This window comes from Pipistrellus kuhlii, unplaced genomic scaffold, assembly GCF_014108245.1.
Source record: "Pipistrellus kuhlii isolate mPipKuh1 unplaced genomic scaffold, mPipKuh1.p scaffold_m20_p_2, whole genome shotgun sequence".
Classification (NCBI taxonomy): Eukaryota; Metazoa; Chordata; class Mammalia; order Chiroptera; family Vespertilionidae; genus Pipistrellus; species Pipistrellus kuhlii.
In genome coordinates this window covers 187671922-187697698 of record NW_023425515.1, presented here as the reverse complement: position 1 = coordinate 187697698, position 25777 = coordinate 187671922, and the positions used below count along the sequence as shown (strand labels likewise).

The following is a 25777-nucleotide window of genomic DNA, read 5'->3' as shown; positions in this document are numbered from 1 at the left end:
AACATCGATGAGAGAGTCATCGATCAGCCGCCTCTTGCACACCCCCTACTGGGGATATGCCCGCAACCAAGGTACATGCCCTTGACCGGTATCGAACCCGGGACCTTTCAGTCCCCAAGCCGACGCTCTATCCATTGAGCCAAACCGGTTTCGGCGATTTGTTGTTGTTTTTGTTTTGTTTTTAATAATTTTATTGATTTTTTATAGAGAGGAAGAGAGAGGGACAGAGAGTTAGAAACATCGATGAGAGAGAAACATCGATCAGCCACCTCCTGCACACCCCCCACTGGGGATGTGCCCGCAACCAAGGTACATGCCCTTGATTGGAATCGAACCCGGGACCCCTGAGCCAAACCGGCCTTGGCCATTTGTTGGTTTAAATAGCTAATTTATTATTATTATTATTATTATTATTATTATTCTAATATATTTTTATTGAGTTTTTACAGAGAGGAAGAGAGAGGGATAGAGAGCTAGAAACATCGACCAGCTGCCTCTTGCACATCCCCCACTGGGAATGTGCCCACAACCAAGGTATATGCCCTTGACCAGAATCTAACGTGGGGCCTTTCAGTCCGAAGGCCAAACTGGTTTCGGCTAATTTATTATTTTTATTTTACAACCATTCTTTTCCTGTTTTATTAAAATTTTGTCCTGCTTCATTTTTACCGTTTTAGATAGTTGAAATTATGCTGAAAATCAATATTATGAATAAAATGTATTAATTGTCCTGGACCTTTCCGGCTACAACATGAAGTTTAAAAAAAAATATTTTTATTATTTCAGATAGGAAGGAGAGAGAAATACCAATGATGAGAGAGAATCAGTGATTGGCTGTCTCCTATACACCCTATACTGGGGATCATGCCTGCAACCCAGGCATGTGCCCTGACCCAGATTCAAACTGTGACCTCCTGGTTCATAGGCTGATGCTCACTCAACCACTGAGCCAAGCAGGCTGAAATTTGCAACTTTTATTTGTGATGGAATTCAGTGAAAGCCAACTAGTGGTTTTATTGATTGAATGAGTATTCTCTCTCCTTGAACTATTGGTATCTAAGTTTTTTAAAAAGTCACCTACTTGGAGGAAGAAGGGTTGGTGGAAAAAAGAAAATCAGGCATATTAGTGTGTCTTCAATCCTGGAGAAAATGGTTAGATTTAAAATGCATATTAAACCGAAACCGATTTGGTTCAGTGGATAGAGCCGTCGGCCTGCGGACTGAAAGGTCCCAGGTTTGATTCCGGTCAAGGGCATGTTCCTTGGTTGCGGGCACATCCCCAGAAGGGGGTGTGCAAGAGGCAGCTGATCGATGACTGTCTCATCAATGTTTCTAACTCTCTGTCCCTTTCTCTTCCTATCTGTAAAAAATTAATAAAATATATTAAAAAAATAAATAAATTGCACATTAAATTTACTGCCCTTTGCTGAAACCGGTTTGGTTCAGTGGTAGAGCGTTGGTCTGCGGACTGAAAGGTCCCAGGTTCGATTTCAGTCAAAGGTATGTACCTTGGTTGCGGGCACATTCCCAATAGGGGAGAGAGAAACATCGATCCATAGGGGATGTGCAGGAGGCAGCTGATCTATGTTTCTAACTCTCTATCCCTCTCTCTCTCTCTCTCTCTCTCTCTCTCTCTCTCTCTCTCTCTCTCTCTCTGTGAAAAATCAATAAAATATATTCAAAAAAATTTACCTCCCTTATTAAGGCAGCTGGTCGATGTTTCTCTCTCATCCACGTTTCTCGCTCTCTATCTCTCTCCCTTCCTCTCTGTAAAAAATCAATTAAAAAATTCTTTAAAAAATTATTCATTTCATAGAGTAAGGGAGAGAGAGAAACATCAATGATAAGAGATAGTCATTGATTGGCTGCCTTCTGTGCGTCCCCTACTGGGGATAAGCCTGTAACCTGGGCATGTGTTCTGACTGGGAATTAAAATGTAACCTTCTGGTTCGTAGTTTGATACTCAACCTCTTAGCCACATGGGCTTGGCTAAAGTGTTTGCTTCTCATTGCTCTGGTGCACTTAACTTATTGAGATTTATAAATAGATCAGTTTCATTTATGGTTTTCCTTTTTTGTCAAGTATTGGTGTAGGTGTTATCAATGTTAGGGTTATATGGAATAGGCAGGCCGTTTTGGAAACAAGTGTTGGAGTCACCATATTTAATCTTAAATTAGGAACCCTGCTTTCATTTAAGATTTTTTTCTGCTAGGGAGATGAGAATGAGAAGACTTAACTCTGAGAGCAAATGAGGAGAGTTCATTGTGTGCTCTGGACAGCCAGGGTGTCTAAATATTGTGGGGAAAGCTAGGAAGGAACTGCTTGTTTGTGATTCAGGCAGCCTAAACTGGAATCATCCAGTTTAAGTTGGCTGCTTGCCACATTTCAGAGGTTTTCTTATTCTGTCAGAGTTTCTGTCCCAGCTTCTGTGCTGTGACTGGGCAGCCTGCAGGGAGGAGTAGCTGGAATTAGCTGCTAGTTAATCCAGGTTTGTTCCTAGGTAGGAGGCATTTCAGTAAGGACCTGAAAACTAGAACACTGGTGTGAATTCTCATTGTTTTCTTAAGAAATTAAAAAGCCGAAACCGGTTTGGCTCAGCAGTAGAGCGCCGGCCTGCGGACTGAAAGGTCCCGGGTTCGATTCTGGTCAAGGGCATGCACATTGGTTGCGGGCACATCCCCGGTGGGGGTTGTGCAAGAGGCAGCTGGTCGATGTTTCTCTCTCATTGACATTTCTTTTTTTTATTTTTTTTTTATTTTTTTTTTATTTTTTTATTTTTATTTAAAGACTGCGAGCCCCAGCGCCGCCCCGGCGGGCGGGAGAGGAGAGGAGAGGAGGCCCGCGGAGCCCCCCAACCCCCTCCCAGAGCCTCTCATTGACATTTCTAGCTCTCTATCTCTCTTCCTTTCTCTCTGTAAAAAAATCAATAAAATATATTTTAAAAAAAGAAATTAAAAAAAAATCCTTACCTGAGGATATTTTTTCATTGCTTTTAGATAGAGTGGAAAGGAGGTGGGGAGGGGAGAAACATTGATGTGTAAGAGAGATACATTGATTGGTTGCTTCCCCCATGCGCCTGGGCCAGGCTGGGGATCAAATCTGCAACCCAGGTACATGCCCCTGAGCAGGAATGGAACCTAAGACCCTTTGGTGTACAGATGATGCTCTAACAAATGAACAACACTGGCCAGGGCAAATTCTCATCATTTTCAATATGTCTTTTCTTATTACTCACTTGCTTTAACTATAAATTTTAATCTCCTGCCTTTTAGTACCTAAGGCTTCTAAACCAGCTTTTGCCATACTACTGTTTGGGTATATCACGACATGGTCTACATTCGGTGATAAAGAATTTGACCAGAGCCGAAGCCGGTTTGGCTCAGTGGTAGAGCGTCGGTCTGCGGACTGAAGGGTCCCGGGTTCGATTCCGGTCAAGGGCATGTACCTGGGTTGCGAGCACATCCCCAGTAGGGGGTGTGCAAGAGGCAACTGGTCGATGTTTCTCTCTCATCGACGTTTCTGGCTCTCTATCTCTCTCCCTTCCTCTCTGTAAAAAATCAATAAAATATATTAAAAAAAAAAAAAAGAATTTGACCAGAATGTTATTTTGTTAATTAACTAGTAGCCCTGCGCACAAATCCGTGCACCAGTAGGTTGCTGCTCTCCTCCTGTAACTCCCCCCCCCCCCCCCCCCCCCCCCGCCTCCGCCTGCCCACTTGTAGCTTGTAGTTTGCTTCCCCACCATCCTGTAGATCCATGAACTGGTGGTTACGTCTCAGGGCATAACAGATAATTAGCATATTCCTCTTAAATTATAGGATTAGCAAAGTTCCCCAGGAACTTGCTTATAGTTAAATCAGTCTAAAGTAAAGAACTCTCGCCAAAACCAGTTTGGCTCAGTGGATAGAGCGTCAGCCTGCGGACTGAAAGGTTCTGGGTTCGATTCCCGTCAAGGGCATGTACCTTGGTTTCGGGCACATCCCCAGTAGGGGTGTGCAAGAGGCAGCTGATCGATGATTCTCTCTCATCGATGTTTCTAACTCTCTATCCCTCTCTCTTCCTCTCTAAAAAAATCAATAAAGTATATTTAAAAAACAAAACAAAAAACCCAATAATCCTCCCTCTACAAAAAAATAACATGTAAAGAACTCTCTTTCATAGCCCTTTTCTTCCTTCCTTCCTTCCTTCCTTTTTTCCTTCCTTCCTTTTTTTCTTCCTTCCTTTTTTCCTTCCTTCCTTCCTTCCTTCCTTCCTTCCTTCCTTCCCTCCATCCATCCATCCATCCATCCATCCATCCATATATTTTTATTGATTTTAGGGAGGAAGGGAGAGGGATAGAGATATAGAAACATCAATGATGAGAGATAATCATTGATTGGCTGCCACCTGCATGTCCCCCACTGGAGATTGCGCCCACAACCCAGGCATGTGCCCTTGGCTGGAATTGAACTCGAGACCCCTCAGTCCGCAGGCCGATGCTCTATCCACTTAGCCAAACCAGCTAGGGCCCTTTTCTTTCTTTATATGTGGGTTTTGATGGGTTTATTTGATTTGATTGAAAAGTAGAAGAAATAAAAATAGCCAAAACCGGTTTGGCTCAGAGGATAGAGCATCCGCCTGTGACTGAAAGGTCCCAGGTTCGATTCTGGTCAAGCGCATGTACCTTGGTTGTGGGCACATCCCCAGTGGGGGTGTGCAGGAGGCAGCTGGTCGATGTTTCTAGCTCTCTATTTCTCTCCCTTCCTCTCTGTGAAAAAACAATAAAACATTTTAAAAAAAGAAAAATAGAGTAAACCTAGTACTATCTTGTGAATTTTAATTAATTTTTTTCTAAAAATTTTTTTGACTGATTCTATTTTACTCTTTAAAATATATTTTTATTCAGAGAAGAAGGGAGTGAGAGAAATTGAACCATCAGTGATGACAGGGAATCATTTATCAGCTGCCTTCTGCACACCCCTTGCTGAGGATTGAGCCCGAAATTGGGGCATGTGCCCTTGACCGGAATCAAACCTGGGACCCTTCACTACACAGGTCAACGTTCTATCCACTGAGCCAAACTGGCTAGGGTAATTTGTTTTTAAAATATATCTTGCCGAAACTGGTTTGGCTCAGTGGATAGAGCATACGTCTGTGGACTCAAGGGTCCCAGGTTCGCAGTCAAGGGCATGTACATTCGTTGCGGGCACATCCCTGGTGAGGGGGTGTGCAGGAGGCAGCTGGTCGATGTATCTCTCTCATTGATGTTTCTAGCTCTCTATCCCTCTCTCTTCCTCTCTGTGAAAAATCAGTAAAATATATTTAAAAAATATATATCTTTATTGATTTCGGAGAGGAAGGGAGAAGGAAAGAGATAGAAACATCAGTGATGAGAGAGAATCATTGATTGGCTGCCACCTGCACGTCCCCTAATGCCAATCAAGCCTGCAACCCAGGCATGTAACATTGACTGGAATCGAACCTGGGACCCTTCAGTCCGAAGGCTGATGCTATATCCCCTGAGCCAAACCAGCTAGGGCTAGCTAGGGTAATTTTGACTGATTTCAGAGAGAGGAAGGGAGAGAAGAGAGAGAGAAACATCAGTGAGAGAGATATGCATAGATGTGTATTGTCTCCCATACACACCCAGACGGGGATCGAACCTGAAACCTGGCTATGTGACCTGCCTGGGAATTGAATCAGGCACATTTTGGTGTATGAGATGATGCTCCAACTAATAGCCACACTGGCCAGGGCTAATTTAATCTTGATGTAATTTTTCTAAACATTGCTTTAAAAATTAACGAAAAGTAATCCAGATTAAAGCCTCAAAAATTACTATGCCAAATTGCATTTGTTTGACTTGGAAATAAATTCTTAAAAAACAACAATATTGTGCCTCACATTACAAATTTTTAGCCTCTTTCTCAGTTTGCCTCTTTGAGAAAAAAGGAATTAAGTGATTAAACATGGCCTAATTCTTGATCTGAGTACACCCAGAAGTCACTAAGAAATATTAAAGCCAACTGAGGAATGGTTAGAGTGTTAGCCTATACACCAAAGTGATGGTAGGCAAACTGCGGCTCTCCAGCCACATGCGGCTCTTTGGTGGCTCATGCGACTCTTTGGCCACTTGAGTGTGGCTCTTCCACAAAATACCACGTGTGAGCTTTTACGTACAGCGCAGTTAAAACTTCGTGGCCAATGTGCAGAAGTCTGTTTTCGGCCTGGGTGAGTCTATTTTGAAGAAGTGGCGTTAGAACACTCAAGGGGTCAAAGAGCTGCATGTGGCTCGCGAGCTGCGGTTTGCCGACCACTGCACCGAAGGATCTCAGATTCCATTCTCAGTAAAGGGCATGTGCCTATGATGCAGGTCTGATCCCCAGCCTGGTCAGGGCGTGTGTGGGACAATCAATTGATGTGTGTCTCTTACACATCGCTGTATCTATCCCACCCTCCCTGCCTCCCTCCCCCTTTCCTTCCACCCTACCTCCCCTCCCTATTTTCCTCCTCCACTTTCTTCCCCCTCACTCTATCTAAAAGCAATGGAAAAATATCCTCTGGTGGGGATTGAAAAAAAGGAAGAAAGCCCTAGCTAGTTTTGCTCAGTGGACAGAGCATCGGGCTATGGACTGAAGGATCCGTGTTTGATTCTGGTCAAGGGCATGTGCCTCAGTTGCAGGCTCCTTCTCAGCCTGGGCCCTAGTCAGGGCTCATTCAGGAGGCAACCAATAGATGTGTTTCTCTCACATGGATATTTCTCTCTGTCTTTCCCCTCTCAGAAAATCATTGGAAAAATATCCTTGGGTGAGGATAAAAAAAAATAAAGAAAATAAAGAAAGTCCTAGCTCCAGTCAAGGGCACATACCCAGTGAGAGGTATGCAGGAGGCAGCCAATCAATGACTCTATAATCATTGATATTTCTATCTATCCCTGTCCTCTCCTCTCTGAAATCAATAATATATATTATATATATATACACACACACACACACACACACACACACGCACACGCACATGCACATGCACACGCACACACACACACCCCTAAGCAACTGGCCAGCCAACTGGCAACTATGATGTACACTGACCACCAGGGGGCAGATGCTCAATGCAGGAGATGCCAAGTGACAGCAACTTTGCAGAGTGCCCTCTTGCACTCTGGGACCCCTTGGGGAATGTCGGACTGCCGGTTTTGCCCCATCCCCAAACCTTGCAGGCCAGGCCGAGGGACCCGTGCATTGGGCCTCTAGTATATTTAAAATGAAAATTAAAAAAGAAATATTAAAGCTACAATAAGTACATTTATTTTTTTTGTCTTTCTGGATGCCAGGGTTATATAGAAAATGTAAATTTCTACAGCCTTGCTTATGTTTTAAATTTTTGTTATGAGATTGAAACTTCTGTTAGTATTTTTTACTTATGGTAAAAGTTTACTCAGCAGTTTGAGTGATGATGCTCTTCTCTTTTATCTTGTTTGGGTTATTTTCACTTGGAGGCATTCTGTGGGCAATCTCAGAAACCATGGTATCATTTTGCTCTGAACAAGGAATCATCTATGCACAGAAATCAAGGAAAATGTGGTATTTTTTAGTATTTTTAATTGATTTTTAAAGAGGGAGGAAGGAGAGAGATAGAAACATCAATGATGAAAGAGAATCATTGATTGGCTGCCTCCTTCACACCCCCACACTGGGGATCGATAGAGGTTTAAAATGTGTCTGGTAACATACAGTGGAATTCTGTTGTTGTAATTAGAATAAGACACCATGCTTCTAGACTTGATTTTTATAACCAATATGATTCTTTGAATGTTATTTTCAATGGTGAAGGGAGGGTCAGACTACCCTGGTGAATGTTCTGTGTCATATGGTGGTTAGGACTATTTGGACTGTAGCTTTGTGTTTGTTTCCTTTGGAAAAAACTGCAAAGGAGTTGTTTAAGCAGAAGGATTTTAGGTTGGAGTTTCTTAGTAATTTGAAGTCTTTTACAAATAAATAAACAAGTTCACTACATAGATGGCTTTAGATTTCCTTATAGGGAGTTTGTTGTCCTTATAACCTCTTGGGTCTGACACTTCCTTAATAGAGAGTTCAGAAGTGGAAAATAGCAAACTTTTTAAAAACTCTTAATAGGAAAAAGATGAATTGGTACTAAAATTAAATTGGAAAAAGGCAAAACTCAAAGTTCAAATTTATTTGTGGGTTTGGTAAAGGCTATAGCAGTTGTAGGTAACCATTTGGGAATAAAATAACATGTTTTCACTTGATCTGTATGCTTTCTTGGTTTCAGCCTTTTTAAAAAAAATATATTTTACTGATTTTTTACAGAGAGGAAGAGAGAGGAATAGAGAGTTAGACACATCAATGAGAGAGAATCATCGATCAGCTGCCTCTTGCACACCTTCTACTGGGGATGTGCCTGCAACCTGGAACCCTTCTGTCCGCAGGCTCTATCCACTGAGCCAAACCGGCTAGGGCAGGATATTTTTTTCATTGATTTTTATTTATTTATTTTTCATTGATTTTGAGAGAGAGAGGGAGGGAGGGAGGAATGGATATCAGTGTTAAGGATACAGTTGGTTGCCTCCCACACTTGCCTCCACCAGGGAATGGGGCCTGCAACCCAAGTACATGCCCTTGACCCTTTGGTGCTCTGACTGACACTGTAACTACTAAGCCATGCCAACCAGGGCAGATTAAGTTTTTGAGACATTTTATTGTTCATACAAGAAATATATATGGTTCTGTATACCCTATTCAGTTAAAGGAGTGAGAAAAATCTCACTGTGTTATAATTGACAGTTTAGTTTTCTCCTTAGTTTGTCCCTTGAGTAAGGCATCCCATAGGTGTCCTAAAGACTGTGCTGCTACACAGAAGGATTTCTTGTTCCTTAGGTAGAGCTGTCATATCTGCTTATTACTTTCAGAGAGCATGTGTGTTTGATGCTTTTTGCTTTGAGTTATTTGAGTAGCAGGTTTTCTGAGTCTTAGAGATTGCTAAGACTGTAATGACTCTGTGCGCCCAGGCTCTTTGGAATTTATACTAAAAGTACTCTGGGCTGTGCTTGCTTTGGCAGCACATATACTAAAATTGGAATGATACAGAGAAAATTAGTAAACTAGTAGCCCCTGTGCAGGAATGACATGCAAATATGTAAAGCATTCCATACTTAAAAAACAAATAAAAAATACAAGTACTCTGGGCCAAGGTTCTTTTGGATGCAGAATATGTAATAATTTTTCACTATGAATTTTGTTCTTAGCAAATCAGTCTGTAGCAAAATCTGATCACATATTTGTTCCCCCCCAAATTTGAACTTAAATGATAAGTTTGTGACTTGGTGTCTCTTAGTTTATCATTCTGTCATTCTTAAAGCTAACTAGAGAATTTTAGGGCTCCATAAAACCCACTAGAAAATAAGCCTCAATATTCTTAGTAATAGATTAGCAAGAGCATAGTCTCTTTTAATTTTTGCTATTGTTATTAGAATAATATTTTGAAACCACCAAATTGTGTTTTTAATTCTAAAACTTGTAAGGCTTCATTTAAAAAAAATTGTGACTAAATATATATAACAAAGAAGTTACAATTTTTACTTTTTTTAAGCGTACAGTTAGTGACATTAAGTACATTTATTTTGTTGTCTAACTATCAGTACCAGCCATTTTCAGAACTTTTTCATCTTCCTAGACTGACACTGCATTCATTAAACAACTTTCCATTCTTCTATCTCCCCTGGTAGCCACCCCTTCTATGTTCTGTCTCTATGAACTTGACTACTCTAGGTACATCATAAATGGAATTATGCAATATTTGTCCTTTTGTGTCTGGCTTATTTTATTTAGCACAGTCTTTTAAAGGTTCATCCATGTTATAGAAAATGTCAGAATTCTTTTTTTTTTTAATTTTAAATCCTTACCTGAGGATATGTTTTTTATTGATTTTAGAGAGAGGGAGAGAAGGCAGGAGGTGAGGAGGGGGAAGGGAAAGAGGGAGAAAGAAATTTTGATGTGAGAGAGAAACATCCATCAGTTGCCCCTGTTTGCACCCTCACTGGGGATCAAATCCACAACTTGGGTGTGTGCCCTGATTGGAATCGAACCTGACACCTTTTGATATATGGGATGATGCTCCAACTAACTGAGCCACATTGGCCAGGCAGAATTTTTTTTTTCTGTTTAAGACTGAATAATACTAAAGATTTTGGGGAGTTGGCTTTAACTATCCAGCCGATCATCCTGTGGATTAACTATTTCCATATTCCTTTTTTTAACCCCACCCAAAGACTGTAATAAGCTTAAAAACATATACTGCACTGTAATTGCATCCCAAACAGTTACTTGTACTTTTAATCTTTTGTGAGCAAGTTAACTTCATGTAACACATTTAAGCTTAATTTTATTATTTTTATTCTTTATTTTTTAAAGTATGCTTTTATTGATTTCAGAGGGAAAGGGAGAGGGTGAGAGAAATTGAAACATTAATGGTGAGTGAGAATCATTGATCGGCTGCCTCCTGCACATCCTACATGGGATTGAGCTGGTATGTGCCCTGACCGGAAATCAAATCGTGATCTCATGGTTTATAGGTTGATGCTCAACCACTGTGCCACATAGACTGGGCTTTAAGTTCAATTTTAATGGTTATTTTCTGTCAAAAATAAAATACCCTTTAAAAAGTAGTCTTGCCCTAGCCAGTTTGGCACACTGGATAGGGCATTGAACTGTGGACTGAAGGGTCCTGGGTTTGATTCTGGTCAAAAAGGCACTTACCTTGGTTGCAGGCTCCTTCCCAGCCGGGCCCTGGTCAGGGCGTGTGCAGGAAGCAACCAGTTTCTCTCACATGAATTTTTCTCTCTGTCTTTTCCTCTCTCTTTCACTCTCTAAAAATTGATGAAAACATATACTTGGGTGAGGATTTAAAAATAAAAAAACTAACAAACAAACAAACAAACAAAAATAATAGTCTTTAGCCCTGGCTGGTGTGGCTCAGTTGGTTGAGCATCATCCTATGCAACAAAAGGTCATCAGTTCATTCCCCAGTCAGGGCACATGTCTGGGTTGTGGGCTCAATCCTCAGTAGAGAGCGTACAGAAGGCAAGACGATTGGTGATTCTCTCATCATTGATGTTTCTCTCTCTCTCCCTCTCCCTTACTCTTTGAAATCAATAGGTCTACACTAATAAAAGAATAAGATGCAAATTGACCATACCTTTGCGATGCCCACCAGCCAAGCAGGAGTGCATATGCAAATTAACCCAATGAATATGGCGGGTTAATTTGCATATGCAGGTGCTTCTCCGAGCCTCTGGGCAGTGTGGGAAGTCGGAAAGGCAGCTCGGGGCCAGAGCAAAGGCGGTGCCAGCAGCCAGGGAAAGGAAGGCCCATTCTTGCATGAATCTTCGTGCATTGGGCCTTTAGTGTGTGTGTGTGTGTGTGTGTGTGTGTGTGTGTATAAAAGAAAAAAGTAGTCTTTACTAATTTTGTTTTTCCCATTTATACAACCCATTAGACTTCAGAACAGGAAAAACAGGAAGAGAAATAAAATAAACTATTTTAATTACTGTGGTTGAATTACCATTACTTTGGTGACTATGAACACTAAACCTATTTTTTCTTAATCTTAACTATAAAGTAGAGCCAGTATCTGTCTAAGGTTTAAGAAATGTTTGATAATTTAAAATACTTATAGGTGAAAGCTAGATGGAAATTAGAACTCAAGAAAAAGATAATTTCTAAAGTCTAGAATTTCTACTGTATTTAAAGATCTTTAGGAAATAAATTAATTTTGTATATTAGCAATAAAAGCTGATGACAGCAAAAAGAAAGATTATTGCTGATGGATTATGATTCTCTTTCTGCCTCTACCTTTGTCTAATAAGAGAAAGCTTTTCTCTTTTGTCAGTTTCACTGTTAATTCAGTTAATTAAATTGAAAAAATGTTCATTCCCTTCCTCCCTTCCTCACTCCTCCTTTCTACTCTCTCTAAAAATCAATGGAAAAAATATCATTGGGTAAGGATAATAACAATAACAAAAAAATAGATTTTAAAAAATCGATCTTTTCCATTTCTAATAATAGAAGAAATCTGTGGACCAAAACAAAATAGAAGTTAAAGCATTGGGAATATAATAAAAATACTTTTTAAAAATACATTAATACATTTTTCTCAATAGGTATACTAAATTTGAAGAATTTAGACCACTTTTCATTAACTTTGGCTCTGAAGATCTAATTTGTCATTTATACAGGTTAGTCCTGTACTGCTTTTCCATATCTTTTGCAATATTTGGAGAATCACCAGTTAGAGCTGAATCATTTCTGAGGAACTTTACCTGGGAAAATTGGGTTGAGAGACCCCTTGATTTAAATAAATTAATTTGAATTAGACATTGAGACAAAGTAGCAGGTAGCTTGTCACATTGACTGATTTGGGATCTCTCATCTTTTCCTAAGGAACAAAGAATCACTCCCTTTATATTTTGCATCTTAGGTTGCGCGTGTGTGTGTGTGTGTGTGTGTGTGTGTGTGTGTAAAAATAACACACAACCATTTTTTAAGAATATAGTTTAGTGATTTTAAGTACATTCACATTGTTGTACAGCCATTACCACCATCCATCCCCAGAACCTTTTCATCTTCCCAAACTGCTGTTGTCAGTATCCATTTAACAACTCTTCATTCTCTTTCCCAAACCCTTAGCAGCCAACATTTGATTTTCTGTCTGTATAATCTGACTACTTTAGTTACCTCATATAAATTGAATCATACAGTGTTTGTCCTTTTGTGATTGGCTTATTTCACTTAGCATAATATACTCAAGATTCATCCAACTTTTGTAGCATATGTCAGGATTTCCTTCTACTTTTAAAGGCTGATTAATATTCCACTGTATGTTGATTCCACATTTTGCTTATGTAGTCATCTGTTGATGGCTACTTGGGTTGTTTCTACCTTTTGGCTATTACACATGCTATGAATGTGGATGTGCAATTGTCTATTCCAGTTCCTGCTTTCAGTTCTTTTTGTTATGTACTCAGAAGTGGAATTACTGAATCATGTGGTACTTCTAATTTTTTGAGGAACTGCTATACTGTTTCCATTTTACTGTCTTTCCAGCAACGCACAAGGAATACAGTTTCTTTACATACTTGTTATATTCTGTTTTTTGATAGTAGCCATCCTCAGTGTGAAATGGTATCTCGTGGTTTTTATTTAAATTTCCCTAACAAGTATTCATGTTGAGCATCTTTTTGTGTGTGTTTTGGGCTATGTGTATATTTTCTTTGGAGAAATGTCTGTTCAAGTTCAAAGGTGCCCATTTGTATCTGGTTTATTTTTGTGGGTTTTTTGTTTGTTTGTTTGTTTTTTGGCTATTGAGTCATATCTTCTTTTTTTTAAAATACCCAAGGATATGTATGGTGCTTTTGTTGTTACTATTATTTTTAAAAATTGATTTGGGAAAAAAGGAAAAGTTGGAGAAGGGGGGAGAAAGGGGCAGAGAAAAGGGCTGGTGGGGGAGAGAGAAACATCACTGTTAGAAACATGAATCTGTTGTCTCCTATACATGCCTCAACTGGGGATTTGAACCAGCAACATGGATATGTGTCCTCATCAAAATCGAAACCAAAACATTTTTGGTGTAAATTTAAAATGTCTTAACATTATTTTAAAACAAACAAACAAACAAAAAAAACCATTAAGCTCTTTTTGCAAAATAGAAGTTTTACTAATTTCTTCTAAACATGGTACTTTGGTGAGGAAAAATTTGTGATTCTAAAGTTTAGAATCTAAACTACCACCTTAAATCCCTGTGTTGAGAGTAAATAAAGCTGTTATTGTGCTAAGAACCACTTGAATATGAATGGAATACTTTTCATTGATGTAAACTTTACTAGAAGAGTAGTATTACTGATTATTTCACCCATCATTTGTTGAAAATTATAAAACAGTTTTGTTCACAAGTACTTTGACTTTGCAATTGAAATGGCGAAGCACATATTATAAAAAAGTTATTTGGTGTTTTCTTTTTTGCTGTGTTTTTCAAAATTGAGTGATACCAGAATGTTTCAGATCCTAGTTTCCTCTTGAGTGTAATTTTGGATTTCCCCCCCCACTCTTTCCCCCTGAGTTTCAGAGTTATTCAAAGACTTTTTATAAAGTGGTACATTACTAATAAGAAAGAACGGTCACTTTAAGGGTCTCATGTTTGAATTGCCACTTAAAATGAGCATGTTGGGTTTTCATGTTGGGAAAACAGTCAAGGAAATAATGTAGGTGTCAACTTTGGCACTAATTGACATTTGAGGCCAGAGAATTCTTTATTGTGAGGACTGTCTGGTACATTGTAGGATGTTTAGCAGCACCCCTGGTCTCTATTTACTAGATGGCAGTAAGCCTCATCCCCACTCACAGTTGTGACAGCCAAAAATGTCCATTGGGGAGCAATCACCCCTATTAAGAGCTACTGATGTAGGTATTCCAGGGATAGGATTTGTGAATGAAAGAGAATAGTGTATCCAAAGACTTGGGCTTGGTTAGACATTTAATTGGGGGGGAGGGGGAGATAATATATTTTAATTGTGCTTTTGCTTCCATCCTAGAAAATGGTTCTTTTTTGTTGTTTGTGTGTTTAAATCCTCTTCAACAAAGTTCTAGATAATAGGATCCAAGAAGTGATTTTGTTTCTATAGATATCAGTGATTTTTTTAGTCAGCTTATTAACATGTCTATTATAGTTCTAGAACCTTAGAGGTTATTATATTTCTTGATAATTAGTAAGTAAAGAAGAAATATTTTGCAGTTTTCATTTCATGCTTAGAGACTGAGTTTAGTTAATCTCTATTTTACTGAGCTTGGTGTACTTTTCAGGGCATTAATTTCAGTTGCTTGCACAATTCAAGTCAATAATTTTTGGAGGTATCTCCATTACATATCAGACACCCTATCAGCCTCTGAGTTTACAAAGATGAATCCAGTGTTGAGTTTTTTAATGAGTAGCTTTGATACATAGTGAAGAGATTTGAAATAGACAATGTAGTAAACGAGACTTAGGGGAATATATAGCTAAAAAACCAATGAATGCTACAGGAGTGTAGATGTTAGGAATAGCTACAGATTAGGAGGCTAACATTAGAACTAATTCCTTGAAGTTAAGGCAGGCAAGGATGGACAGAAAGATGCCTTCAACAGGAATAGGTTTGGACAAGAGCTCTCATGTTTGTTATATGCTAGGCAGGGTGCTAATAAGTATTTTATAATCATAGCTCACCACAGCCCTTCGCAAGTGTTAGGTGTTATCACCATTTACATATAAGAAAATTAAGGATTAGAGAGGGAGTAAATTTAACCAAGGGCTTATATCTAATAATTTTTAAAAAGGCACCTGATTAGAAACTGGTTTAATGTTCTTGTGTGGATAGATCATTACATTAGTGGATAAGGCAACAGGGTCATGACAAAGGAATGAGAAGGAGCAGCTAGTAAATTAGTTTGGGGTTTTGCTGTAAAAGATCTCTCGATGAGGAATGTGGATTTTATCCTGTAAGTATGTACTTGAGAAATGGATGGTAGGTGCGAGGTAGGTGGAGAGTCAGAGAACCCTAGAGTTAGCAGGACCTTTGAAGGAAGGTCATGAAATCTGGTAACCCACTAGGGAAATTAAGTTCAGAAAGGCAAAATGAGGTGCCTTACTAGACCATATAGTTAAGTATTTCCTTCTTCATTTTCTTATAAAACACAGAGCCTTAGTCCAAGTTATATCACAAGTGGCAGAGTTGAAAAAGGAATTGGAATCACATCAGGCTGTCTACAAACTGGTGGTTTGCTTGGTAACTTTCTGGGCTCAGGATACTTATATTCTTAAATTATTGAGTTCTTATTTATTTTAGATAATATCTATTGACATTTACCATATTAGAAACTAAAACAAAAAAATTAATTTTTTTTAAGGGAGAGTAACATTGATTTGTTGTTCCAGTTATTTATGTATTCATTGGTTGATTCTTGTATATGCTTTGACTAGGGATGGAACCCTCAACCTTGTCGTATCAAAACAATACTCTAACGCAGTGGTCTGCAAACTCATTAGTCAACAGAGCCAAGTATCAACAGTACAACGATTGCAATTTCTTTTGAGAGCCAAATTGTTTAAAATAATGCAACTTCTTCAAAATAGACTCATCCAGGCCGTGGTATTTTGTGGAAGAGCCACACTCAAGGGGCCAAAGAGCCGCATGTGGCTCATGAGCTGCAGTGTGCCGACCATGGCTCTAACCAACTGAGTTACTCGGCCATAGCTAAAAATTAAAACTTTTTAAAAAAAGACATTTTTATTGATTTGAGGGGGGCGGGGGAGAAAAAGAGAGGGGGGGGAGAGAGAGAGAGAGAAACATCAATAACAGAACCATTGATCATCTATCTCTTGCAATTCCCCTACTGAGGATCGAGCCTACAACCCTAGAATGGTGATTTCTTTGTGCATAGGATGAAGCTCAACCAACAGCCACACCAGCCAGGGCAGAAATTAAAACTGTTAGGTTGAAATTTATATATATATAAATAAAATTGATTTTTTAAAGAGAGGAAGGGAGAGAGATAGAGAGTTAGAAACATCAATGAGAGAGAGTGATCGATCAGCTTCCTCTTGCATACCCCCATTGGGGATGTGCCCGCAACCAAGATACATGCCCTTGATCGGAATTGAACCTGGGATCCTTCAGTCCGCAGGCAGACGCTCTGTCTACTGAGCCAAACTGGTTTTGGCAGGTTGAAATTTTTATTTAGTAATTTATTTGACATGACTTTAAAAAAAAATTTTTAATAGCTTATTTGATAAAAACTTGATTTGAATTGGGCAGTGCCAAAGCAGAAGTGATTAGAACATTCTACTAACATGATATAGGGGATAGAGTTTTATAGAGAAAAGGTGGAAGCAAAGCAAAAAAATTATTTGGTTATAGCATAAGTGGCTGCCTAATTTGGAAAGTTCTAATAAGCTTTTTGTGATTGGCTATCCGTAGTTTTGATATCTTAACCTTGAGGCATTTATAGTCTTAGGTTTTGATTTGCTTACACAGGTTCTAAGGTATTAGAACCACCTCAGTCTAATGGTCTCCTTGTTTAATTTAAGAACTTCCCCTTTTGGTCATCTTCTCATATATGAAATAATAACTAAAAATTGATATTAGTGCCACTCTTGTTCACTATTAGTTAAGTTGTTGAAATTTTTGTCTTCTTGTGAAACTCATACCTTTGAGAGGAAATAGCCCACCAGGCATACTACAGTGATGACTTATCAGTTGGATAATACCAAGAGACAACTATGTTCCTTTGTCAGGATTTCCTGTGAATCAAACCAGTTGGCACAAAGTAAATCAAAGAATGTACCTAAAGGAGCATCAACCTGTTTTAGTTTGTTCATTAGTTATTTGTTTGCTACAGCACCAAAGGTGTTGATTCAGGTATTTGCTTATGGCACAGATTTATGTCTTGTTCAGCCAATAAGTAATCTAAAGCAATTCTATTACTTAAAACCACTTTGGCAAGAAATTCTAGAGACTTTAGTTGTGCAGCTATGGCCTTAGTGGTAGGGTTAGTGACAATTGCCAGATTAAGGAGCATTGTCTACCTGTGTATTAACAGAGAGAACATGCAAGTAGTGAAAAGGCAAAAGGAATAAAAATTTCATATGGAGATGAAGATCTTCATTCATAATCTTGGGAGACCTGCCCTTTTTTAAGATGTTGTTAGCATCTGGAGAGGAACTTTCCTAATCAATTTTAATTTTAGATCTCTAGCTGGTATGATATAACCATTTAAAAATATATTTGTGCCGAAACCAGTTTGGCTCAATGGACAGAGCGTTGGCTTAGGGACTGAAAGGTCCCGGGTTCGATTCCGGTCAAGGGCATGTACCTTGGTTGCGGGCATATCCCCAGTGGGGGGTGTGCAGGAGGCAGCTGATCAATGACTCTCTCTCATCGATGTTTCTAACTCTCTGTCTCTCTCCCTTCCTCTCTGTACAAAATCAATAAAATATATTTTTAAAAAAATTAAAAAAAATATATTTGTATTGGTTTTTAAAAAGAAGAAGGGAGAAGGAGAGACGTGACATCGATGTGAGAGTGGAACATCAATAGGCCTGCCTCCTGCATGCACACTACCAGGAATTGAGCCTACAACACAGGCATGTACTCTGGCCAGGAATTGAACTGGTGACCTCTTGGTCCATGGGTCAACATTCAATCAACTGAGCCACACTGGCCAGAGCACATACTTGTATATAACTTTTTTTTTTTTAAAGATAATAAGATGAGTGGCTTTATCTTATCTTTCTTTCAAATCTCTTCAATGTCTGATTTAGTAAGATAACTAGATTCTTAAAACCACTGTTGTATTCACACTGTGATTATACATGTATATGAAGTCTACACAAAAAATCTGACCTCACATAGATATGTAATTGAAATAAGAAGAACCTTACAGATTCTTAAAATGATCTTATGCCCTTCACCTCCATAGGTCCTCAAACCACATTTAGAGAACTGCTGCACTAAAAAGATAGGATTGTCTTGAAAATTTGGACATGTAAAAGAAGTGGATGTAGAGAGCTTCTTACCTGGGGCAGGGATACATTGCATTTATCAAATTACATGATTTCCCCTCCACATTTGATGGAAGCACCAAGGGCAGTGGGCACATTTGGATTTGCCCAAACCTGGTGGGAAATCTGCCTTTTGCAGCTTTTCCCTCTTGACTAAAGCTTACTATTGATTATGTAGAGAGAAAAAAAAAAAAATTATTAGCTGCCTGATGGAAGAGAAGAGAGGTTTTGGCAAATTGTCACGAGATTATATCTGATTTTAATAAATGGATCCTCTTAACTGTTTTAAATGCAAAGTTTCTAGTTGTTTTAATTGCTCCTCTTAAAAAAAATCCATTTATGCCAGATTTTCCCCTACTTAGAGTAGTTGCTTTTTAATCTTCCAATTATAAAAACCAACATAGCTCTGGCCAGTGTTCTCAGTGGTTAGTGTCAGCCTACACACCAAAGAGTTGTGGGTTCAATTCCTGGCAAAGGCATGCACCGGTACCTGGGTTGCAGGCTCGATCCCTGGCCCTGGTTAGGGCGAGTTCAGGAAGCAACCAATTGATGTCTCTCTCTCACATTGATGTGTCTCTTCTCCCTCTTCTCTCCCATTCCCTCCCTCTCTCTCAAAAAATGAATAGGAAAAATATCTTCTGGTGAGAATAAAAAAGAATAAAGAAGAGCAATAAAAACTGACATTTATCATATTCAAATGTTTATAAATATTATAGGGATACAGATATAGAAATCAGCCATTGGATGTTACTCTTGCATGTGAGCAAATTCAGTCCTGAATTATCTTATAACTAGAGGCCTGATGCATGAAATTCGTGCAAAAGTAGGCCTTCCTTCCCCTGGCTGCCGGCACTGGCTTCCCTCTGGCACCCAGGACCTAGGCTTTCCTTACAGCTCTGGCTTCATCTGGAAGGTCGTCTGGATGTCCAGTCTAATTAGCATATTATGCTTTTTATTCTTATAGATTAGTATACCCAGTGGTTTGACATTTTCCATGTTAAGTGTCAACTGCTCACCGTAGTTCTGTGTATAAAATGGCTGTAGGGATAGGAATAGTTGATTATTTAACAGCGTAATTGTGTTTAAGAGAGTCCTGGCATCCCCATATTCTGTTTGATTATCAATAACTAGAGGCCCAGTGCATGAAATTTCAGCCTGGCCTGTGCCCTTTCACTCCCCATAGGGAGCAGGCTGAAGCCGGCAGTCGGACATTCCTCTCATAGTATGGGACCATTTGCTCCTTACTGCCTGCCTGCAGTGGAGATGTGAGAGGCTCCTGTCACCACTTCTGCGTTCGCCTGCCATGAGCCCAGTTTCTGGCTGAGTGGCGCTCCCCCTTTGTGAGTGCACTGACCACCAGGAGGCAGTTCCTGGTTGAGCGTCTGCCCCCTGGTGGTCAGTGCACATCATAGCGACCAGTTGTTCTGCCATTTAGTCAATTGTAGATTAGCCTTTTATTATATAGGATTAGAGGCCCGGTGCATGAAAATTCATACACTGGAAGGGGGTTCCCTTAGCCTGGCCTGCCCCCTGTCACAGTCCAGGAGCCCTCGGGTGCGAAGTGACCTGGTGATCAGGGGAAGGCGATGCCCTCATCATACCTCTGCTGCTGCCACTGCTGGCAGCGCAAGCCTCAGCTAGCCCTGGTTACCTGAGCCTCCAGCAGCCCTTTGCTGCTGGGCAGCTGCCATCTTATGGCTGTGGGCACCACCATCTTTGAGGGCATGGCATTCAATTAGCATATTCTCTCCTTATTGGCTATGGGCACCACCGTATTTGTTAGGGTGTGTTGATTAATTAGCATATTTCCCTTTATTAGATAGTATTATTATGCAGCCTGGCCAGTGTGGCTCAGTGGTTGAGTGTCAGGAGACTGAACCTGCAATCTTGGTGTGTCAGGACCAACTGACCTACCTGGCCAGGGCTCAAAGGTTGTATATCATTTTATCATTTGGCAATTCATTTTAAAGCCTTTCTCCTTTTCAGTTTTCACTTTAGATTGGTCAGCTGATAATTCTACCAGTTAAGTCTTACATCTTGTTTCAAAATTGGTGTGGTAGCAGGGAATTCACCAAGATTGTGATGATATTTATAGCAAATCTATTATCTGTGACAATTAAAAAAAGTAATATTGTTTTATTGATATCAGAGAAAGGAAGGGAGAGGGAGAGAGATAGAGACATCAGTGATGAGAGAGAATCATTGATTGGCTTTCTCTTGCACGCCTCTGACGGGATTGAGCCTACAACTCAGGCATGTACCCTTGACCAGAATCAAACCCAGGACTCTTCAGTCACAGGCTGATGCTCTACTCACTGAGCAAACTAGCTAGGGCTATGACAATTTTGTCCTCAAAAATTATTCTTATTGCCGAAACCGGTTTGGCTCAGTGGATAGAGCGTCAGTCTGCGGACTGAAAGGACCCAGTTTCGATTCCAGTCAAGGGCATGTACCTTGGTTGCTGGCACATCCCCAGTAGAGGGTGTGCAGGAGGCAGCTGGTCAATGTTTCTCTCTCATTGATGTTTCTAGCTTTCTCTCTCTCTCCCTTCCTCTCTGTTAAAAATCAATAAAATATATATTTTTAAAAATTATTGTTATTGTTGATTGATCACCTTCCTCCATTACTTTTTGTTAGTATATTTTTATTGATTTCAGAGAGGAAGGGGAGGGAGAGAGAGATGGAAACATCAGTAATGAGAGAGAATCATCAATTGGCTGCCTCCTGCACGCCCCTTATTAAGGACTGAGCCCAGGCCTGCTATGACTGGGAATCAAAATCTGACTTTCTGTTTCATGGGTTGACACTCAACCACTGTGCCGCATAGGCCCGGCTTTCTCCATTTTTATATTACAGACTTTTGTCGAACTTTGTTGTTGTTGCCTCATTAATCATATCAAAAGTCAGAAATTTTGCTCTTACTAGTTTATTTCTTTATCCACTATTGCTAAGGGATTTTGATGTATATAATATTGGTACCATTGTTAGTAAAAAAAAATTTCCTAGTGGTTATCTTATTCATTGGAATTAAGCATAACATTCTATACTGTAGTCTTTTGGTGGCCTTGTGAATAATCTTGTATTGGTTGAAGTACTTAGTACATATAACAAACATTTTCTACTGTATTGAAACAGAATATTAATTTTGTTAACCCTTAATTTGAATGAAAATATAGTATTCTATTCACTTAGTATTAGTAACACTACTATTGTTTGGTGATCCAAGAAAATTTTTTTTTTTATATAGAAGGGAAAATTGAAGCCCTTTCATTTATAGAAGGCCTGCCAATGATGACTTGTTCTATCTGGAGGCTTTTATTCCTAGTAGTTTGTATTTTGGAGCTCACATATCTCCTTTTGCCCTCACTGGCATAGGTTTATTTCCCTATGTTTCAAACTGCAGAAAGATCTGATAACCTCATGAAATTTTAATTTTTTATTTTTTGTCTTGGCACCTGAAAGCTAAATAAAAATACTGTGTGAGTGCTGTTGTAACACCTTATTTTCTTAAAAAATATATTTTATTGATTTTGTACAGAGAGGAAGGGAGAGAGATAGAGTTAGAAACATCGATGAGAGAGAGTCATCGATCAGCTGCCTCTTGCACACCCCCTACTGGGGATCTGCCCTCAACCAAGGTACACGCCCTTGATCGGAATCGAACCCGGGACCCCTCAGTCCCCAAGCCGACGCTCTATCCATTGAGCCAAACTGGTCCCGGCGCACCTTATTTTCTTAAAACATTTCTTTTTTTAAAAAGCAGTAGCAAATTTGTCTCAGATCCTAAGGTTGGATTTATCAATCAGACTGGCTTAAAGATGGTCCTGGATATGAGAGCTGTAGTCTTAGTACAAATGATAAAACTATCAAGTCTCAAGTGTGTTTAAGCACCTGGCTGATATGACTCAGTGGTTGAGCGTCAACTCATGAACTCCGTTACTTTCTGGTCAGGGCATGTACGGGAAGCAGCTGATCCATGTCTCTCATCAATGTTTCTATCTCTATATCCCTCTCTCTTCCTTTCTCTCTAAAATCAATAAAAACATATTTTTAAGAAATAGGTTAACCTTCCGGAGTTATATAGAGATAAGGCTTCCGAAACAACAGGAAGGTATGAGTATGAAGCAAAATTTCAGAAACCTGTAGGTAGCTTTTTATTAATTTATTTTAGAAGGCTATGAAAGAACTTAAATCAACCATAGTTGTACACACCCAGCACTGAAGAGAATTTTATTATTTATTTCTTCTAAATACATTTTTATTGGTTTCAGAGAGCAAGGGAGAGGGAGAGAGAAATATCAATGATGAGAGTCATTGATCAGCTGCCTCCTGCCTACTGGGGATTGAGCCTGCAACCTGGGCATGTGCCCTTGACCAGAATCGAACCTAGGACCCTTTAGTCCACAGACTGACACTGTCCACTGAGCCAAACTAGGGCCTAAAGAGAATTTTATATTCCTCACTTACTTTTTAGGCATAATAAGCTTGCTTAAATATCTCTCTCTTGATCTGACTATGTTGGTAATATTTTTTCTTTGTCTTTCAATTGTATCCCCATTTAAGGATTGTATTAAATTGAAGAGAGTAATCAATTTCATTGACTTTGATTTTCCATATTAGTCACAAAGATCCTAAACTAATTAAGACTCAAGTAACTTACATAATATTTATTTATTGCTCCTTCAGAAAAATTTTAAAATTAAAATTACCTGGGAAATTATTTTGGATATTTATATTTTTCTAAAAATTAATTTATGCTTGAGATATAGTGGTAGTAATAATAGTAATAGAGCACTGCTACTTCATTTATTGAATGCTGTCATATTCCAAACTCTCTAAGCCTATAGGCAAATTACTTTTATTTTTGTTAATTCTCACCCGAAGATATTTTTCTCATTGACTTTTATTTTTAGAAAGAGTGGAAAGGAGGGAGGGAGAGAGGGAGAGAAAAAAGGAGAGAAGGAGAGAGAGAGACACACATTGATGTGAGACACATCTATTGGTTGTCTCCAGTATGCACTCCAACTGGGGCTGAGGATGGAACCTGCAACTCAGCTCTGTGTGCCCTTGCTTGTCTGGGAATCGAACTCAAGACCCTTTGTGTGTGCGCGCCGATTCTCTAACCACCGACCCATGCCAACCAGGGCAGCCTGTGGGTTATTTTATTTAATTCCTAACTATGAGATAGATACTGTTATTATTATTTCTGTTTTACAGAAACTGAGGCTTTAGTAAGAGCTTAAATGACTTGTCCAAGAGTGCCTGCTGGACGTCTAAGTTAAGATTTGAATTGATGTCCTGAATCAATAACCCATATATCTATTATTCTATTATTATGAACCTTAAGTGAATTGTGTTCATTAGTCTTACTTACTTGGAAAAATTATTCAAATTTTGCGCTCAAGAATTAAACATTTGCCTTTAGGTAGCATGTGGTACTGTAAAAAGATTGTTTATTTTGCCTCCACATTGTCAGGCTACTGTTTGCTGTCTTTTGCTATCTGTGAAGGTATAGTATGAAATGGATGTGGAGAAGGTAGCAGGGGTCCTCAAACTTTTTAAAGTGGGGGCCAGATCACGGTCCCTCAGAGAGCTGGAGGGCCGGACTATATGAACTACTAATTCCTACTGTAACACCTCGGCTGCGCTCACTGCCCAAAAAACCTGGCGGGCCGGATCAGACTCCTCTGCGGGCCGCATGTGGCCCGCGGGCCGTAGTTTAAAGACGCCTGAAGAGCATCCAGAAGTCTCAGACCTAAAGTTTAGACCTTTTAATTATTGCCACTTGTTGATTTTAAGAAGTTTTATATGCTACAGTATTTTGTTTCTCTTTTCACTGAAGATTTTTTTTTTTTTCCCCCCCCCCCCCCCCCCCCCCCCCTTCTGCAGCACTGATTCTAGCAGTAGTTCAAGTGATGACTCTCCAGCCCGGTCAGTTCAATCCGCAGCAGTCCCTGCACCCACTTCCCAGTTGCTTTCATCCCTGGAAAAAGATGAACCCCGTAAAAGTTTTGGGATCAAAGTTCAGAATCTTCCAGTACGCTCTACAGGTAAAAACTATAATACTTTTCTCTCTGTTGCTGTTGGGGAATGAGAGACTAAGCAACTTGAATTCTGTACTTCATTGTGACAACAAGCTTTTTTTTTTTTTTTTATGGTTTTTATTTTTATTTTTTTATAAATTGAGTTCGGAGAGAGGAAGGGAAAGAGAGAGGGAGAAATATAAACAATGAGAGAGTATCTTCGATTGGCTGCCATCCGCATGCTTCCTATCGGGGACTGAGCCAGAAACCCCAGCATGTGCCCTGACCGAGAATCAAAACATGACCTCCTGGTTCGTGGATCAATGTGCAACCACTGAGCAACCCTGGCCAGGCACAGCAAGCTTTTAAAAAAATTTTTGTTTTTCATCACGATTTATTTCTGGTATGCCCTCTTTCTCCACTCCCCCCTCCCAATCATTACATTGTTCATGTCCATGAGTTCTCTCTCTCTCTCTTTTTTTTTTTTAACTTTGCTCCATCCGTCTAACTCTTCCCCTCCTGCACATAACAAGCTTTGTTGTTATGGTTCATTAACATCTAATGCCATGTAAGAAAAAACAAGTGATATTATAATTTTATATAGTATCTAGGTTGTTAAATATTTTAATATTAGGGGAAGTTTGTTATGATGAGAATGTAGGAATACTATTTTTAGTTAGATTTATTATATTGCTCTGGAGTCCTATGTTATGTGAAATAACTTTAGGCATAAAATTATGATAGGAAACCCATTTAAAAAAATTAAGAGTTTGCCTGGCTGGCATGGCTCAGTGATTGAGAGTTTACCTATGAACCAGGAAGTTACGATTCCCAGTAGGGGTGTGCAGGAGGCAGCCAATCAATGATTCTCTCTAATCATCATTAATGTTTCTAACTCTCTGCCTCTCTCTTCCTCTCTGAAATCAACAGAAATATATTTTTAAAAATATTAAGAGTTCAAATGAGGAAAATCATGAATAATGGAAAAGTCTAGTGAAAAGCTATACTGTAGTCTTTCCTTTACTCCTGGTATTTTAAATTGACAATAATATACTGTTACTCCTACATTAGGCATATTACCTATGCAAACAACATGTGTATGATCAAAACGAAAAAGACCAAACTTAAGTATTTCTTGGCTAAGTGCATTTCAGTGATTACTTAAATTA

At 39.3% G+C, this 25777-nt stretch overlaps 1 protein-coding gene and 1 pseudogene across 8 annotated transcripts in view; both read left to right on the top strand.

Annotated features, from left to right (window-relative positions):
• Positions 1 to 25777, top strand: part of SPEN (spen family transcriptional repressor) — an 81293-nt gene that overhangs the window by 31388 nt on the left and 24128 nt on the right. For 7 of the 8 annotated variants that reach the window (XM_036446249.2, XM_045585170.1, XM_036446252.2 and 4 more), the window contains one exon: positions 24475 to 24635. In XM_036446249.2, the coding sequence (XP_036302142.1) occupies positions 24475 to 24635 (161 nt within the window). Of the gene's footprint in view, positions 1 to 7477; positions 7563 to 24474; positions 24636 to 25777 lie in introns of all 8 variants that reach the window. The other variant, XM_045585169.1, reaches the window with a different exon arrangement.
• Positions 9043 to 9155, top strand: LOC118725041 (annotated as a pseudogene).